Here is a 17,036-nt window from a genome sequence, read left to right on the forward strand (position 1 = left end):
ATTCTCAGGTTTAAAAGTAAAGCATGACAAGTTGAGACCTATGAATTTTATTTATACAAAAGAATAAAAATATCTACATTAAAAGGACTGATTGTAATTTATGGTTTTCAGCTCCTGTTCCCTGAACACGAAACTGCTTCCACCTCGGAGAGATTTAAGATAGATAATTATTAAATAAACACTCTTCACCTTCCCCCTGCAAAACCCCACAGAGCCAAGTTTCCCATTTTGCTTACAGTAAACCACATTCTTCTCAGTTAATATTGGCAACTGCATGAAACAGATCACCAGATATGTCAGCAGGAAGGCATGAGCTGTACAAAGGCATCACAGAAAGTCCCAGAAAGAAAGATGATGAAAACAACAGGAAAATAATGAAACACAAAATAAGAGAAGAGAAATACCAGATATTTACAGCCTACATCAGAAAGGTGACTTGTGGTCTATGTTCAGTGTAATACAAAACCAGAGAACATGTCTCAGGGGGAACGCGAGGTCGCTGGGGCCAGCCGGTTTACGGAGACGTTCGTGCTAAGGGAGAAATGCACGGAGAGCAATGTGCTGGGATTACAGCCACGTCTCGGTCTCCCTGCAGTTCTGTTTCTAAAAATGACACAAAGCAACGATGCAATGTCTTACAGAAATGACTCATCAGCACATTTAGAACAACTACTCGCTCACAGGCACAGGTCGGGGAGAGTAGAGGTGGGAGGGCCGCGCACTCGGATGAGGCATGTTTATCTGTGTGCGGTCGGAGAAGGAAAGCAGGGCTCTACGGCCTGGACGCCTCTGTACTAATGAGTCTTCTAATAGTCCTGAAGAGAAAGAAACAAAAGTCCCAACTTACTCTCTGCAGAACACTGGTTTGACCTTAAGGAAAAAGTAAATCTACTAAGCAACCATGCTAAGAAATTGTTCTGTAGCTAGAGATCGTATTTCAAATGCAACATACAGTAGCCCACATCTGAAAATGGCCTTTCTCTGGAGACATCAACTGAAACATCAATTCTACTTTTACTCGACCACATAAACCCATCAACCAGCAAGGGAAAAAACAGAGAGAGAGAAAGACAGTAGCAACTATTTATTATTTAATCAAAGGGATTTTTTTTTCTTGCTGGGCATGATGATGCATGCTTGTAATAACAATATTCTTCTGTGAGGCTGAGACAGGAGGATCACAAGTAAAAAGGGCTAGAGATATAGCTCAGTCCAAAGGCCCTGGGTTCAATCCCTAGTATCAAAACAGAAACAAAAACAGAAACAGCCCAAGTGTGACCTTTCTCTCTCCAAAATAAAAAGCAAATAGCATCTAAAAGTTAAAGTGTATAGACAGATGCACATACCAGACTTCAAAAGTGTGACCTAGATTGGGAACTCTACAACTCTGAAGATGACACATTCTCCTAATTATCTATAAAACTACTAGCCTCTCTCAAGTGGTCTCACTGATACTTACAGCTCGTGGTTTTTTGTTTAACTTCAGATCAATCCTGTGATAGGAAAGATAAAAGACATTTGCATTTTAATTTACAGAAAAAGGGTTCAACAATCAGCTACTGCATAGGGCACAAGCTATAACAAAGGTACCTGGTTAGGTAAAATCCATATTCTCCATTAGACTATGTCTTATTTAGTTGTTTACCCAGGTATTTCTAAGCAAGTATTAAAAAAGAAGAGCAGATACTTTTGCCTTAAGGCAAACTGGGATGACATAAACACAGCAGTTACAAAAGTCATATTCCTAGAAAGTATTCCAAAACTACTTGCTAAAGAGACTGGATTAAAAGGGCATGCTCTACATTAACATATTAGCTCTGTAACTATCACTGAAAATTACTGAGATGCATGGTCACTAAGAAAAGGAAAGAGACTAGGAGTTTGTATTTCTGGATATGAAACACAAAAGAAATTAAAAGAATTTCAATTTTTAAATGTTTCCAAAGCAAAATATCGAAATCTTAAAACTATTAATTTCTTTATGAAGCAAAGCCAGAAAATCAATTTAAATATGAATTAAAGTAAAGATTATCTATTTAAAAAGAAATTGAAATGCATAAAAGTGAAGTGTACTTCATTTTTGCTTGTTATTAAATAAAATGTTACCTCCATCATGTTTTTCTGTTTTTAAAAAAAACTTCCCAGCCTAACCTAATATAAATGCCTACAATTAAACAGATAAACTATGGGTTAGAAAAGTCTCAAAAAGGCATACTGATGTCTACATACTAAACAACAAAGCACAAATACTAATTCAAATCAAACTTACTCAAAGTCATAATCAAACATGCCAGACGGGCTGAGGGGCAGCATTTGAAAGGAAGAAAGCAATAGAAATTAATACACTAATTGAACAAATTAGTCGATTAGCCACCCTAGCCAGATTTAAAGAAATAAAATCAGTTTTCAGAATTTTCAGCCATAGTTTCAAACATTAAAGCACCAAAGACTCTGCGGTGAGGAGATTCCCTTCCCTCAATGGATTCCAGAGAAGAAGAAAGGACAACGTAAGGAAAAGTGATTTCATTAGAAAACTACAGATCACTGCAACTCTTTCATTAGCTTCCAGATTCAGAGTTAGAACTTGCTCAATAGTTGCTTCAAGAAGTGTTATCGGGCCGTTAGAAGAAATGAAGGAAAAAGGTTTAGTCTTACAACGAAAGGTACTTATAACTCGGTATATTATACTTTCACTAAAATAAATGGCAAATACATTTCAAACTTTGAGAGAAGTAAAACATTTGGCAACTTTTTACTGGCGTTCTACGTTCTAAAGTGTCCAGGAACACGGTACTCTTTGCTAAGGCATCCATCCTAGAAGCCAAGGTTGAATGAGTAAACTTGAATGGCGGAGTCTTGTTCCAAAATCCAAACAGCAGTGTCCCCTAAAGTGGTGATACCAGGCAGTTAACAGTCTGCAGCAGGGCAGCAATTAAGAAATGGCAAAATCTGAGGCCTTGTTAACAGGAAGGAAAGCGGGCACTCACGAGCACCCACACCTCGAGGACCCGGAAGGGAGTGGCAGAGGATGGTTTTGTGCCATCCCGGCTGGTGGGGCATGGTCTGGGCAGGGTCCCAAAGCAAACACTATCCCTGGGCTGGATCCCAGCACCTCGGCTGGCTCCCGCACCCTGCAGACTGTGGACTAAAGCCCTATACAGATGGCTGCATTTGCCTCCCGGACAATGTATGCAGAGGTGAAGTTAGAAGAAAATGGAACTTCAACAGCCTCAGGGAATAGTTTGTTTTCAGCCAGTGTTCACCACTGTAACAGCCGAAGGTATAGCTCGCTCAAAATATGTAGTTAGGTTAGCACTCAAGGGGCCAAATGCAATCCCTAGCAACAAGAAAAAATAAAAATGAGCCAGGCATGTGGTGTACCCCTGTAATCTCAGCCCTTGGGAGGTGAGGCAAGAATGCTACAGTTCAAGGCCAGCCTATGCTACACAGAGAATGCAAGTCCAATCTGAACTATATCGTGAAAACACTGACTGTCTCAAAAAACTAAATAAAATGTTTTAAATGTATCAAAACTTGAGTGTGAGCCAGGCACGACCACAGAGCAGGAGGATTCTAAATTCAAGCCAGTCTAGGCAACTTAGTGAGACCATGTCTCAACATAAAAAAAAAGAACTGGGAGGTAGTTCACTGCAAAAGTCCTGGGGTTCAATTCCCTATAACTCAAGTAAACTTGAGTTTCGTTTAATAGTAAAAGCCTATAAGAGCAGCTGTGAGTTATTTCAATTTTTTTCCTCATAGATACTGGGACTTGCTAGAAGTGGTGGCACAGGGCTGAGATCCCAGTACTCGGAGGCTGAGGCAGGAAGATGGCTTCGGTTTTGAGACCAGTCTGAGCTAAAAGGTGAGCTCAAGGCCAGCCTGAACTGCACAGCAAAAGCCTGTCTCAAAACGACAAAAATAAAAATAAATAAATAAAGACACTAGGACTTAATTATTTTTCAGATGTCATACAAAATACAAGAATTCAGAACACGTGATTGTTTATGAATATTAAAAAATATTGTTAAATTTCATTAATCCAGAAGAGGGCAAATTGAAGCTATTTTTCTTTTCCTAAAGTAATATATTTATTTTACCACTGAACAGTGCCCGGCACATAAGCACTCAAACATTTGCTGACATAGCATACTACTAACTCTGATTACAGCAGCTAGCGACACAAGAAGAGCAGCAAGTACGCACTGATGCCCACGTACCCATGTGCGCAGGCGACACGCTCCACCCACAGCCCCATCTGTCAGCCCATGATGTCAGCTGGGAGCGAGGGGCTTAGACCAGACTCGATTCCCGACAGCCACTGGGGCCACGGAGGGACCACTCAGGCATCCTGAGAGAGAAGGCAAATCCGCACCACGCTCCTCCCTTGGGGAGGACACAGTCAGATACAGAATCAGAGGAAAGGCAGGGAAATTTTAAAAAAAGATCTGCTTCCGGAACAGGAAGCACCATTTGCAAAAGCATAAATGCCAAAGATCTTTATAAACACAGTGTTTTCATGGAAGGGGTGCTCATGTTCCTAAGGCCAGGGCAGGAAAGAATAAGAAAGTGGGAATTTTTTTTCTATGGAATTTATTAGAAACCTGCAAGAAAAAAAGTTAAATTTAATATTCTCTTTTAACAATCAGTTGATACATCATTAGCAAAAATGAGATATTACCTGACAGAAACAGCTACCTAGAGTACGGTAATTCTGATCAGTAATGGAAAAAGTCCTAGACACTTCCAAGGAATTTTCTCCCTACTCTAGACACTCTGGAATAGGAAAAGAGCCATTTACTTCAAAACAACACTTGCAACACAGAACATTAACAGTTAATCATTCCAACCAGTTTAAAAATATTTTTAAGGGGCTGGGCATATAGCTCAATAGTACACAGAGCACCTGCTGAGCATGTAGGATTTGATACCCAGCACTCAACTCAAACTTTTAAAATTAAATTAAGTATATTTTCAGAGCAGTGTTCTCTGATATGCGTGGCAAATTAGCAACAAGTCCATGATGGTGGTCAAATCACTTAGGGCCTTATTCCCACCATCACAAACAAGATTAAATTAAAGTAAAGTAAAATAAAGCAATTTTTGTTATTTCTTACTATAGTTTTGAGATTAACATGGTGACTTTTGATGTGTAGAAAAACGTTAAGCAGCAGTTCTTTGTCACTGTTTGGAGAAAATATTATTTCTGTAGTTAAAAAGAAAAAAACACTGTTACCATTCACAAGAAAAGCTCTTAGAATCAATTAATGGCAAACCAATAAGATTTAACTCTACATCATCCCCACTCCAAGTCTATAAAGTTTTAATGCACTGGTGCATGAAGGAATCTCCTGGAGGTTTCTTTTGATTTGTTTAGGCAGTGCTTTAATTTTTGTGACAAGGTCTCATGGTGGTTCAGGCTGGCCTCAAACTATGTAACCCGGGCAGGCATCAAATTCATGGTGGTCCTCTTGCCTTAGCTTCCTGAGTGCTGTGATTACACGTGTGTCCCACAATGCCTGGCTTGTTTTGCTCTTTGAGACAGGGTCTTACTATGTAGTTCAATCTGGCCTTCAAATCACTATGGAATAACCCAAGCTAGCCTCAAACTGATGGTGACCCTCCCACCTTATAGATAATGTGGCATCTTGTCCAGCTCTACAAGTTTCTAAAGCAACAAAATCTAGAAGCAAACTGGAGGTCAGGGAACCCAGCCTATCCCTGGCACGCCCCTTTCACCTCTTCAGCATGCACGCTTCCATGGCAAACAGGACAAGAGTGAAATGAGAAAAATCCATTTCCATGCCTCCTGGGTTTGCAGCCAGACAAGATTCCTGACTCTAGAAATTATGCTAGAGGATTCACTATATCTAAGTTAACAGGCCCTGGCACTATCATACAAACCCCAGGCACAGTAAATTCTCAAAATCACTCTGGGTGACACCTGACCTCTTTGTCCATCCACTGATGTCCTTTCTATCTCATTAGGCACTGCAAAAAACATGGTAAACAAATGTTATCTAGGATGGTACTTTCACATTTTATACGATTTTTTTTATTATTGTTTCCCAGTATCTGAAGTCAGCATATTGTAGAGAACTATAAAAACACAAGAATCGGAAGTGATCAAAAAGCTTGTATTTAAAATTCTTTTTAAAGGCACATTAAATCAATTCTCATAAGAGTAGGCAGGGATCAGGAGTAGGAACAAAAGATTATCCCACTTTCCCCAACATACACTAGTGTCATTTTTCAAATTTACACAGATTTCATTTCTAGTCCCCCTTTTTCTCTTCTGAAAGGATTTCAAATTCATCATGTTAAACAATGTTCTTGGGGTTAGGGATAGGGTTCTGCGCTAGCAACAGTGGAAGGATGTCCTGGAGTCCTTTTTTAGGGTCACTCTACTGCCCACCAACTCCTCCCTTACAACATGAGGTGGTTTCATTTGGAGTCACGGACTTCTGTCCATCCTGAGCTCTCTGGCTCTAGGAAGGGCGCTTCATACCAACAGTCATCGGAGCTGTGGGGGCGGGGTCCCTGCCACTGACCTGTGCCGGTTTTTATTCTTGCGTTTTTTATGGCTGCTATGATGACTTCCTGAGGAAGTGGAAGAAGCAGCCTTCTGGGGCTTCACTCCCTGCACAGATCCATCCAGATCCTCAGGGTCCTCCTGGCTGGGCTCATTTTCCTGATTGTGGAAGTCTGGAGAAGTGTCACTTTCTGTCCCACTTCCTGGTTCCCCTGCAAGAATAAAACACAAGTCTCTCAAAGCCTCATCAGCACTCCTCAGCAGTCCTGTCCAGCACCAGAAAAGATTCTGTGAGCATACATGCTGAGTGACAGAAGATACACACGAAGTCTCAACTACCAGTGTTCATGAAGAGCAAGTCACCCAAAACAGTGTGACCAGAGGCAACATCCAGGGACAGCTGGGAGATGGCAACACACAGGATAACTCCCTGCAAAAGGTTATTTCAGGAGCCAGGAAGATAGGTCAGGGGTCTGAGCGCCTGCAGGGACCAGGGTTCAATCCCAGCACCACATGATACTCTGGCCCTGCCCTTGGATGTGCTGAGCCAGTGACCGAGTCCAGATGTGGTGACGCAAACCTGTGATCCCAGCACTGGGGGTGCTGATAACAGGAGGATCATAATGAGTCTGAACTGCATAGTGAGACCCTGTACCAAATACATTAAAAAAATTTTTTAAAAAAGGTTATTTCAACACAGAATAAACTCAGTTTAACACCATCTTCCTAGAAACCTCTGCGCCATGAGGGCCAAGTGAAGGGAAAAAGTGAATATGCAGGCTGAAGTGTAAAAGAAGGTGAAACAGAGGTCCAAGTGAAACAGCCTGTACACCCATGGAGACCAAAGGGAGCAGAAATAAGCGGTGCTGGAGGCCGACGACACTGGTACAAGTTACTGGACTACATGCTATCTGCAGTACATCTCAATGGATTAGAACTTCACTGCCATCTGATCACCAAAACCACCTCAAAGAGAAATCCACCTTCTTCAACCTCACGCAGTCCCCCAGCTTTTTGCCCTGGACCTGTGGCATTCTGGACTACTGTTTTCATTTTGGCCGAGTACAAAACGTGTACAATAAATCATCTCGACAGCAACCACTGAATAACAGTAGCCATGGCCCTTCGCTATCTCACGGCCATGGGCCTCAACAAGCGCCTCACAAGTCTTCTTGTGACTAAGAATGTGAGCACTGAGGCACCCGCCATCACAGATGCCTCACCAAACATACCAAGTTTGTGCGGGACATGATCCGGGAGGTGTGCAGCTTCACCCTCATGTGCCATGGAGCTGCTCAAGGTCTCTAAGAATAAACGTGCCCTCAAGTTCATCAAGAAAAGGGTGGGGGCCAAGAGGAAGCATGAGGAGCTGAGCAACGTGCTGGCCGCCAAGAGGAAGGCAGCTGCCAAGGCCCCTCTGGAATAAAGCTTTGCAGAAAGTTCAAAATCAATCAATCAATCAATCAATCAATAATCTCTTCTGTATTAACTGAAGAGACAAAATAAATAAATAAACCAGGATACATTAATGGGATTAGAAACCAAAAGAGCGGCTGTGAACAGTAGGCCGGTCTCTAGGGGATGCAGGAGGAGCACAGCAGAAGTGGTGGCAGCTGGCACTGATTCCTTTCCCCAACCATATGTGAATCCAGTCTTCCTAATAAGAGAAGATGAACTGCCAAGGAAGCAGGGAACCACATCTCCTAAATTACTTTGAGAAGTCTAAGATTTTGTTTGTGTTATGGTTGTAAGGATTAAACCCAGGACCTCACAAAAGCTAGGCAACAGCTTTACCACAGAGCTACGTCCCTGTCCAAGAATGGATTAAAAAGGCAAAGTAAGCCTCTTCAGCTGACATGCATTCCCAGCCTTACAACATCTCTTAGATACATCAAACAGAAGAAAATTCAGAAACAATTCATACAAACATTTACTTTTAAGAATGGAATTGGGCTGGGCTCTCAGTAGCCACCCTCCAGTGCAGGGTCTGTGTCCACAGCTGTGTGACAGGAGGCCTTTGGGTACTGCCACCTGAAATATCTGTAGGAATTTATCGATTTTTTTATGTATTCATTTATTTTATTTTATTTATTTATTTATTTATTTAATTTATTTTGTGTGTGTGTGGCCAGTTCAGCCCACCAGGGGGCAGGGCTGGCTGGCATGTGGTGCTGGGGATTGAACCGCGGTCCCTGTGCTTTGCTTAGCTTAGTTTGTTCTAAGTAGGTGCTTTAGACCACTGAGCCATCTCACCAGCCTTGTATTCATTTATTTTAGTACAGGGTCTACAGGGTCTCACTATGTAGATCAGACTCGTAGTGATTCTCCTGTTTACAGTCTCCCAAGTGCTGGGACTACAGGCATGCACCACCACACCCAGCCTCAATCAACATCTCAGCGCGCCCCGCAGGCAGGGACCGCAGGGACCGCACAGCACACAGGGGATGGACCCTCTGGCCCCTGTGTCTGCCTAAGCAGGCCCTTTAGTCCACTGAACTATTTGGCCAGCACTTATTTATTTTTAAATATGGAACACTTCACGAATTTGCATGTCATCCTTGCACAGGGGCCATGTTAATCTCTATATATCATTCTGATTTTATTGTACATGCTTCTGAAGCAAGTACCCTGTAAGAATTTTTAAAGCCAAAATATTAATAATTTCTTTGTACCATGTAAAAGGATTTTTAAAAAACAAAAACCCAACTCTGTGAATTTTTTTTTTTTTTTTTCAGAACCGGGGATTGAACTCAGGCCCTTGTGCTTGCCAGGGAAGCGCTTATTCCACTGAGCCATCTCCCCGGCCCCTCTCCGTGGATTTTTATCAGCTCTTTACTCAAGAGTCATACTCCAGTGCAGGTCATACATCTAATTCTGATGGAAAAAATTTTTTATACTCCATTGCAACAGGAATTCACCCTCAAAGCAATAGTCATGGCTTCATGGAACCAATACATGGATTGCTTTTAGTGAAATGAAGACTAGCAATGAAGTCATCCACTCAGTTCCAAATATTAGTTATAAGATAGAGCTACTGATAATTCTTTCATGTGTACAAATTCTTTTCTCTGATTATTCAAGAAAATGTTTTTAATCATGCTAATAAACTTTTCTGAAGGTGAAAAAAAAAAAAGAAAGAAAAGGAAAAGAGGGAGGGAGGGAGATAACACAACTGGGCTGGGCGTGGTGGCTCGAGCCTGTAATCCTAGCTCATGGGATGCTGAGCCAGGGGGATCATGCTGTGAGTTCAAGGTTTCACTATACAATGAAACCCTATCTCAAAAAAAAAAAAAAAAAAAAAAGAGCATGTACTTGGCAGACCACTTGCCTAAGATTAGCAAGGGCGTGGGCAATCCTCAGCACCACAAAGAAAGAACAATTATATTAAACTCTGATAAATATATACTGGTTTTTCTTAAAAGGAATTTCTTGACATTTTATTCAACTGATGATTGACTTCAAATATAGTCCACATATAACCTGTTCATAAAAATAGTCAAAAGAGGTTACATGAACAGGACCAGGGACCGAGTTTTTTCCTAATGTTTCTGTGAAGTGCATGTATACCAGAAACAGAAGGTAATTCCTAAAATGAATAAAAGTGAAAAACAAAGAATTGATTGCAAAGAACAGCCATATCTCAGAAATCATGAAATTCTGTTTTTAACACATTTCATGAAAACCACAGAAGGGGGAGCTCTACAGCTATGTTACTAAAAAGAGTATCTTGACACTTCAGAAATTCAAGAAAACAGTTTTCACATATAAATTACCAATAGGGCTAGATGCGCCAGCAAACCTCTAATCCCAGTGCTCTGGGAGGCTGAGCCCAGCCTGGGCAACTGAGAGAGAGACTGTCTCGAAATAAAAAAGGGCTGGAGGATGTCATTCAATGCAAACGACCTGCTGGGCTCCATTCCTATTAGTGCCCCAAACAAAAAGAAAGTATTTAAAACTGACTACACAAAGCTACTGTAGTCCACGGGGTGTGGCCCCAGTGTGTGGCCCCGGCATAAGGATAAACATAAAGGTCAAAGGAACGGAATTGAAAGTTCAGACAGAAGCCTTTTCATTTATGGTCAGTTGATTTTTGGTAGTATCTTTTTGTTTCTTCCAACAAATGGTGCTGCACAACTGGATATTCACATAAAAAATAAAAAATGCAGCTTGGGAGGACCCTACCCCCTACCACATATAAAAACTTAACTCAACTGGATCACAGATCCAGAAAAGGAATTAAACTAAAACCCTTAGAACCACTGAAACAACAGTTTCTTAGCTGTGACCACAGAGCTGAACGTGACAGAGGAAAAACATGCATCAGCCAGGCCTGGAGCGCACACCTGCGATCCCAGCACTTGGGGACTCAGGCATGAGGGCCGCTGTGAGTGTGAAGCCAGTCGGGACTACAGTGGGAGCCTATATCAAAAAACAAAACAACTTCAGAGCCAAAATCAATACCACTGAGGAAGTAAAAAAAAGACAATTCACAGGATGAGATGGGGCATTTTTGCATGGTATATAGTACCTGCTATGACAAGGACTCATATCCCACATGAGAAGAATCGTTAGACCTTCTCATCCACATTCAGAAGCTAGCAAGAAGGTTGGACAGCAGCACACGCCTGTCGTCCCAGCTTCGCACGAGGATAGGACAAAATAAGCACTCGAGCCTGGAGATCCAAGGCCAGGCTGGGCAACACATCACAGCTCCTCTCAAAACACAAGCAACACTGAGCAAAGGATCTGTTTTTCATTTTCACCCTTCAGAGAAGATATTCAATGACCAATAAGCCATCCGCAAGGTGCTAGGATAAGACCAATCTATAATGGACTGAAACAGAACAGGTGGTAATCAACAATTTTTATACTCACCTGTGAATGACTAAGAATGTATTATTTTCTAGTTTAAAAACCCTAAGTGAAATATAAAAAGATGAACCTAAGAGAGAGATGAATGATAGAGGGGAAAAATGGAATACCTGACCTTAAAGGCACCTGGGTCGAGCTCGTGTTCTCTAAAACCGAAGACTGAATTTTAGGAACAAAGGGAGGTCAAGAACAGAATATACTGATTGGGGAAAAGAAAGCCCCTGTCTGAGAGAGGGACAGGAGGGGGTCCTGTGTGGGTGGTCCCCCTGATATATTAACCTTAACTCAGTAAAATTAATTTAATTATTTCAAGAACTTTTTTTCTTTTTTTTTTTAAATTGTTTTAATCTTTTTTTTTTTAATTTTATTTATTTGTGTGTGTGTGTGTGTGTGTGTGTGTGTGTGTGTGGCCAGCTCAGGCCACCAGGGGGCGGGGCTGGCTGGCATGTGGTGCTGGGGATTGAACCGCAGTCCCTGTGCTTTGCTAAGCTTATTCTAAGTAGGTGCATTAGACCACTGAGCCATTTCACCAGCCCCAAACTTTTTTTCAATTGTTGTGTATCTTTCCATTTAGGAATATGTTTTATCATTAAATCTTTTGAAAAATAGTTGATTTAAATCTTTTGAAATATAATTTAGTGAGATCTTTTGATATAACTTATTAAATTCCAAGAGTTTTCATATATTTTATCAACTTGACACTTGTATTGTGTTACCAACTTGTTTGATTAAAAAAAATTTTTTTTTGGTGGTACCAGGGATTGAACTCAGGGCCTTGTGTTTGCTGGGCCTTGTGCTTGCTGGGCACTTATTCTGCTGAGCTATCTCCCCAACCCAAACATATTTATTTGAGTGTATTATTTAAAAAAAAAAAAAAAAAAAAAAAAAGATATACATTCAAGACAGCCATGCACTCCTATACCTAGCCCATCTCACTTTGATGTAGGTTTTTTTAAAAAGCAATTTCTTGATTAAAGGGTCTGCGAGCAGGCGCAGGGGCTGGGAGTTCGATCCCCGGGGCCTGCCATACCGCCCCCCCCCCCTGCACTGAGACTGGGCATGGTGGCATGTTCCTGTAATCCCAGCTCTTGGGAGACTGTAAACAGGCGGATCACTAGAAGTCCCACCTAGTAGTGAGAGCCTGAACACCTGTGCAGACCCTTCCCTAAAATACAACAAAAAAAAAAGCAATTTCTCGAAATACAAGTGGTACAAGTGCTGGCTGGCTGGAGGACAGATCAGCAGGGCCTGGATCCACAAAACCTTTGGGCCACAGAATAACAAAGCAAAGCAGAAACTAGGCCCAGGAGGAGAGAATAACTAAAATGTGGGCGCCACAGCGAGGCATGGTGGCACATACCCATACCTCAGCCCTCCTAGAGACTGAGGCAGGAGAGTCAAAAAGCTGAAGTCCAGCCTAAGCAACTTAGCTCGCCCTTGCCTCCAAAAAAAATGGCAAGTCAGACACGGCAATTTTTTTTTCCTGGTACCAGGGATTGAACTCAGAACTTTGTGCTTGCAAGGCAGGCTCTTATGCCACTGAGCTATATCCCTGGCCGAGACACGGCAAATTCTGTATATGTAGCACTTCTAGTAAGAAACAGGCAGGGCCAGGGAGATGGCTCAGTAGAATAAATGCTTCCTTGGCAAGCACAAGGGTCTGAGTTCAATCCTTGGTTCTGCCAAAAAAAAAAAAAAAAAGAAAGAAACAGGCAGGCAGCCCTAGCTATTATTAAGGACCTGCTGCCAGGGACTACTGAATACACAGAGGGCCTAGTCACCCTCCACACTCCAGAGCAGTGTCAATCCAATCAAACCCTACGAAGAAGATCAACTGTCACTTCTCTGAAGAAGTTGTTACCAGGCAACAGCAGATTCCCAGAGGACCAATGAGGGTCTGGAGAACTATGGGAGACAGAGAAGAAAGACTGGACTGGTAGCCAGGACAAGCTCCCATGAGGGGACGGATTAGAAGTGGGCTCTGAGGACTAGAGATGCAGCTCAGTGGTAGAACGCTTGCCTAGCACGAGTGAGAGAGCACCTGTGGGCTTCATGCCCTACACCGCAAAAAAATGCTAAAAATTAAAAAGATAAAAAGTAAATAAAGTTTTAAAAAATTAGAAGCCAAAAAAAAAAAAAAATTAGAAGCCAAAATAAGACCAAAAAAAAAAGCCAAAGTGCAAAACTGAAAAAGCCTAAGGTATTTGGGACAAATTAATCACACAGTATCTCATTAAACAGAAAGCCTAAGAAATAAAAAGTGAAACAGACAGACATGTTACAAGAATCACAAATTTCAGACTGAGAGACTTCACCTAAGAGGACAGGACAATGGAGTCACACGTAGAGAAATGACTTGTGCCCAATTCTCTGAGCCTGATTCTCCAATAGCAAAACAGAATTCTCTCTCAGGGGTCAAATACTTGTGAGTGCTTCACGTGGGGCACACCAGCTATACAAGGGTGAGAGCAATTTTCCTCTCTCGGGGAAATCCTGCCATCGGTACCTCCCCTTAAGGAGTACTCCAAGGAGTAAAGAAGACAGTGAAAATGCAGTACTGCGTCAGAGTCTACTAAGCATTCAAATCTCAAAAGTTTTTTTTTTTTTTTTTTTTTTGGAACTGGGGATTGAACTCAGGACCTTGCACTTGCCAGGCAAGCACTTATTCTACTGAACTATCTTCCCAGCTCCTCAAAAGTCTTGAAGTCCACAAATGTGTAAGCTAAATTCTAAGCAGAGTGAAGATGACTTGTACTAGAACAACTGCAGGACCTCCTGAACAGAGGAATGACACAGAAATATGATGCGCTTTCCTTACAGAACTGTGTCTTAAGGTACAAATTCTCTATGACAAATGTGATTGTTATATTTAAAATGTACCAATAAAATCTGATTTAAAAAAAGAAAAAGTATTTTTTAACTACTAGGCTTAAAGTGGTATATAAGGAGAGGGAGCCACAGAAACTGATTACTAATTAGCAAAACTGAGTGTGGTAGCACGCATCACCCTGCTGCTCTGGAGGCTGAGGCAGGAGGACTGCAATGGGAAGACAGCCTGAGTAATTTGGTGAGACCTTGTCTCAAAATTTAAAAAAAAAAAGTAAAGTGGCTAGGGATGTAGCTCAGCGGTAGATACTTGGGAAAAAAAAAAAAACTTCCTGAGCTCATAAAAGCAGAAGGCTACAACATCTCAAAATGTAGCAGCAAGTCAATCATGCAAATGAATGATGCTATGAAAGATAATAAGGTTGTTTCTCATTAGCAACTCATAAATTGGAGAGCAAAGTCCATCTAATTTTGATTTGGTAGAAGATAACTTACTAGAAGAAAGGAAGGTTAAACCACACTAAAGGGATTTTACCAGCACTTGGAAGGCTAAGGCATGAGGATCACTTTAAGGCCAGCCTAGGCTACATAGTGAGTTCAAGGCCAACCTTAACTACATAAGAAGATGCCCGGTCACAATACCAAATTAATTGGACCGGCCTGATAGCTCAGTGGACCAAAGTGCCTGCTTAGGCAGAGCACAGTGGGTGGGGTTCAATCCCGAGCCTGCCATGCTGGCTCCGCCCCCAGGCACACCAAAAAGAGACAGCGATTGAGACTAGGAGCAGTGGTGTGCGCCTGTAATCCCAGTGCTTGGGAGGCTGAAAACAGAAGAATCTCTATGAGTCCGATCTACATAGTGAGACCCTGTAGACCCTGTCCTAAATACAGAAAGAAAAAAGTCAAATTAATTAAGAAAAGGGGCCGGGGAAATAGCTCAGTAGAATAAACACTTGCCTTGCAAGTGCAAAGGCATGAGTTCAATCCCCGGTTCCACCAAAAAAAAAAAATTTAAATTTAAAAATAAAAATTAAGAAATAAGTCGAGGGCTGGCCAGATAGCTCAGCAGATTAAAGCACCTGCTTAGGCAGACCAGAGGCCTCGGGCTCAATCACCGCCTGCTGCCTGACTCTGACCCCACCCCCAGGGGGACTGAGACTGGACGTGGTAGTGCTTACACCTATAATGCCAGTATTTCGGAGGCTGAAAAACAGGGAAGGATCACAAGTCCCATCTGTGTAGTGAGACCCTGTAGACCCTGTACTAAATATATTTTTTAAAAAAAGAAAGAAAGAAGTCGGTAAGAATGGAAGCTATTAAAGGCAGTTACTTATGATCAGCACAAAAGGTTTAAAGAAGAAGGGAAGATACCCAGAACAGCACTTACCCACTGGAATGACATAAATGTTTAGAAAGATTTGGTTTGATGAAGGCTTCAGAGTAGCCCAGAAAAGCAAACAGAGACTGCTGATTTTTAAAAGAAATTAGATAAAAATCTGTCTGTTCTCTTTTTCTTCTACTTTATTCTTTTTATAAAAATATACAGTGCTTCACAAATTTGCATGAAATTCCTCTTTGGGAACCATGCAAATCCACTCTTTACAGACTGAATACACATGAAGCCAAATGAAGCAGAAAGCAATGCCATTTTTGAAGAAAATTTTCAGAATGGCTTAAAAACAAAATGCCCAAAGTGCAAAACTCTAAAATCCTTGAAATCTAAGATGCAAAGAAAAATGCTAAGAGAAAAGAATGTTTCATTCTCATCAAAGGCAGGATAAACACAGGCTTGTTTTTCAGAAATTCTGAAGCACTGAAGGAAGGAGGGAAAAGCAAAGGTGCTCATGCCTCGCCGGCACTTACAATCACGAGGTTTCAATCACGAGGTCTTCCGGGTCCAGCAGAAGCAAATGTCCATCTTCTGCAGAAGACAGTTCCTCCACCCTCACCCTCAGATTATTTTATTAATACCATCCACACACATGGGTTTCACTTCTATGGAGTCCACCAATCACAGAGAGAAAATATTCAGGAAAAACAGTATCTGTGCTGAACACATACAGACTTATTCTTGTCATGACTCACTAAGCCACACATTTTGACAACTACATGGCGTTTACACTTTATTGAGCTCTGTAAGTAACGGGAAGACACTTTCGAGTCATGGTCTGTCTGCCTAAGCTGCTGAGGCTGGACTTGAACTCGCTATCCTCCTGCCTGAGCTTCCTAGAGTTCTGGGATTCCAGGTGTGCACCCCGCTTTAGGTCAGCACTGCACTGCTGAAACTGTGGCTTGGCATTTTTCATCAGTTTCTGCAGCTTCCACCTACCCTCACAAAAGATGTTTGCCCTGTGCCTCTCGCTCCCTGGTACTCTGAGCACATGCGCTTCACCTCCTTTGCCTACTTATTTTGTACTGTCTCATCCTCTTTTTCTCTGTGCTATGCTAGGTTTTCAGTTGATTTTATTGGGTTTTCTAGTTTATAACAATTTTGTCTTGGGCTAGGGAGACAGCTCAGTGGCACAGTGTCTGCCTGGCAAGAAAAAGGTTGTGAGTTTGATCCCCAGTATCCCCCACCCCCGCTCCTCCCCACCAAAAGAGAAAAACTCCAATGCACCGTAGCACATGCCTGTAATCCCAGCACTTGGGAGGCTGAGGCAGAAGGATCACTAAGAGTTTGATACCAACCTGGGCCACATAGGGAGTTCAAAGCCAACCTGAATTACAGAACAAGACCCTGTCCTAAAAACCTAAAGAGGCTGTATGGGACTCAGGTCAACAATTTCTGACATTGCCAGTCAAGCGGAAG

General features: G+C 41.9%; 1 protein-coding gene and 1 non-coding gene across 2 annotated transcripts in view; both read right to left on the reverse strand.

Annotated features, from left to right (window-relative positions):
• Window positions 1-63: 63 nt before the first annotated feature.
• Window positions 64-17,036, reverse strand: part of Meaf6 (MYST/Esa1 associated factor 6) — a 30,111-nt gene continuing 13,138 nt past the window's right edge. Inside the window, exons 5-7 of the mRNA XM_004641032.3 lie at window positions 6,549-6,741; window positions 1,460-1,493; window positions 64-815 (exon numbers count right to left, since the gene is read on the reverse strand). Of these exons, the coding sequence (XP_004641089.1) occupies window positions 807-815; window positions 1,460-1,493; window positions 6,549-6,741 (236 nt within the window). The 3' untranslated portion in view covers window positions 64-806. The remainder of the gene's footprint in view (window positions 816-1,459; window positions 1,494-6,548; window positions 6,742-17,036) is intronic.
• LOC111812577 lies at window positions 9,051-9,152 on the reverse strand. The gene has a single exon (XR_002818052.1). It is a non-coding gene; the product is annotated as a U6 spliceosomal RNA (small nuclear RNA).

Source organism: Octodon degus, unplaced genomic scaffold (genome assembly GCF_000260255.1).
Source record: "Octodon degus isolate 3935 unplaced genomic scaffold, OctDeg1.0 scaffold00130, whole genome shotgun sequence".
In the NCBI taxonomy this organism is placed as follows: Eukaryota; Metazoa; Chordata; class Mammalia; order Rodentia; family Octodontidae; genus Octodon; species Octodon degus.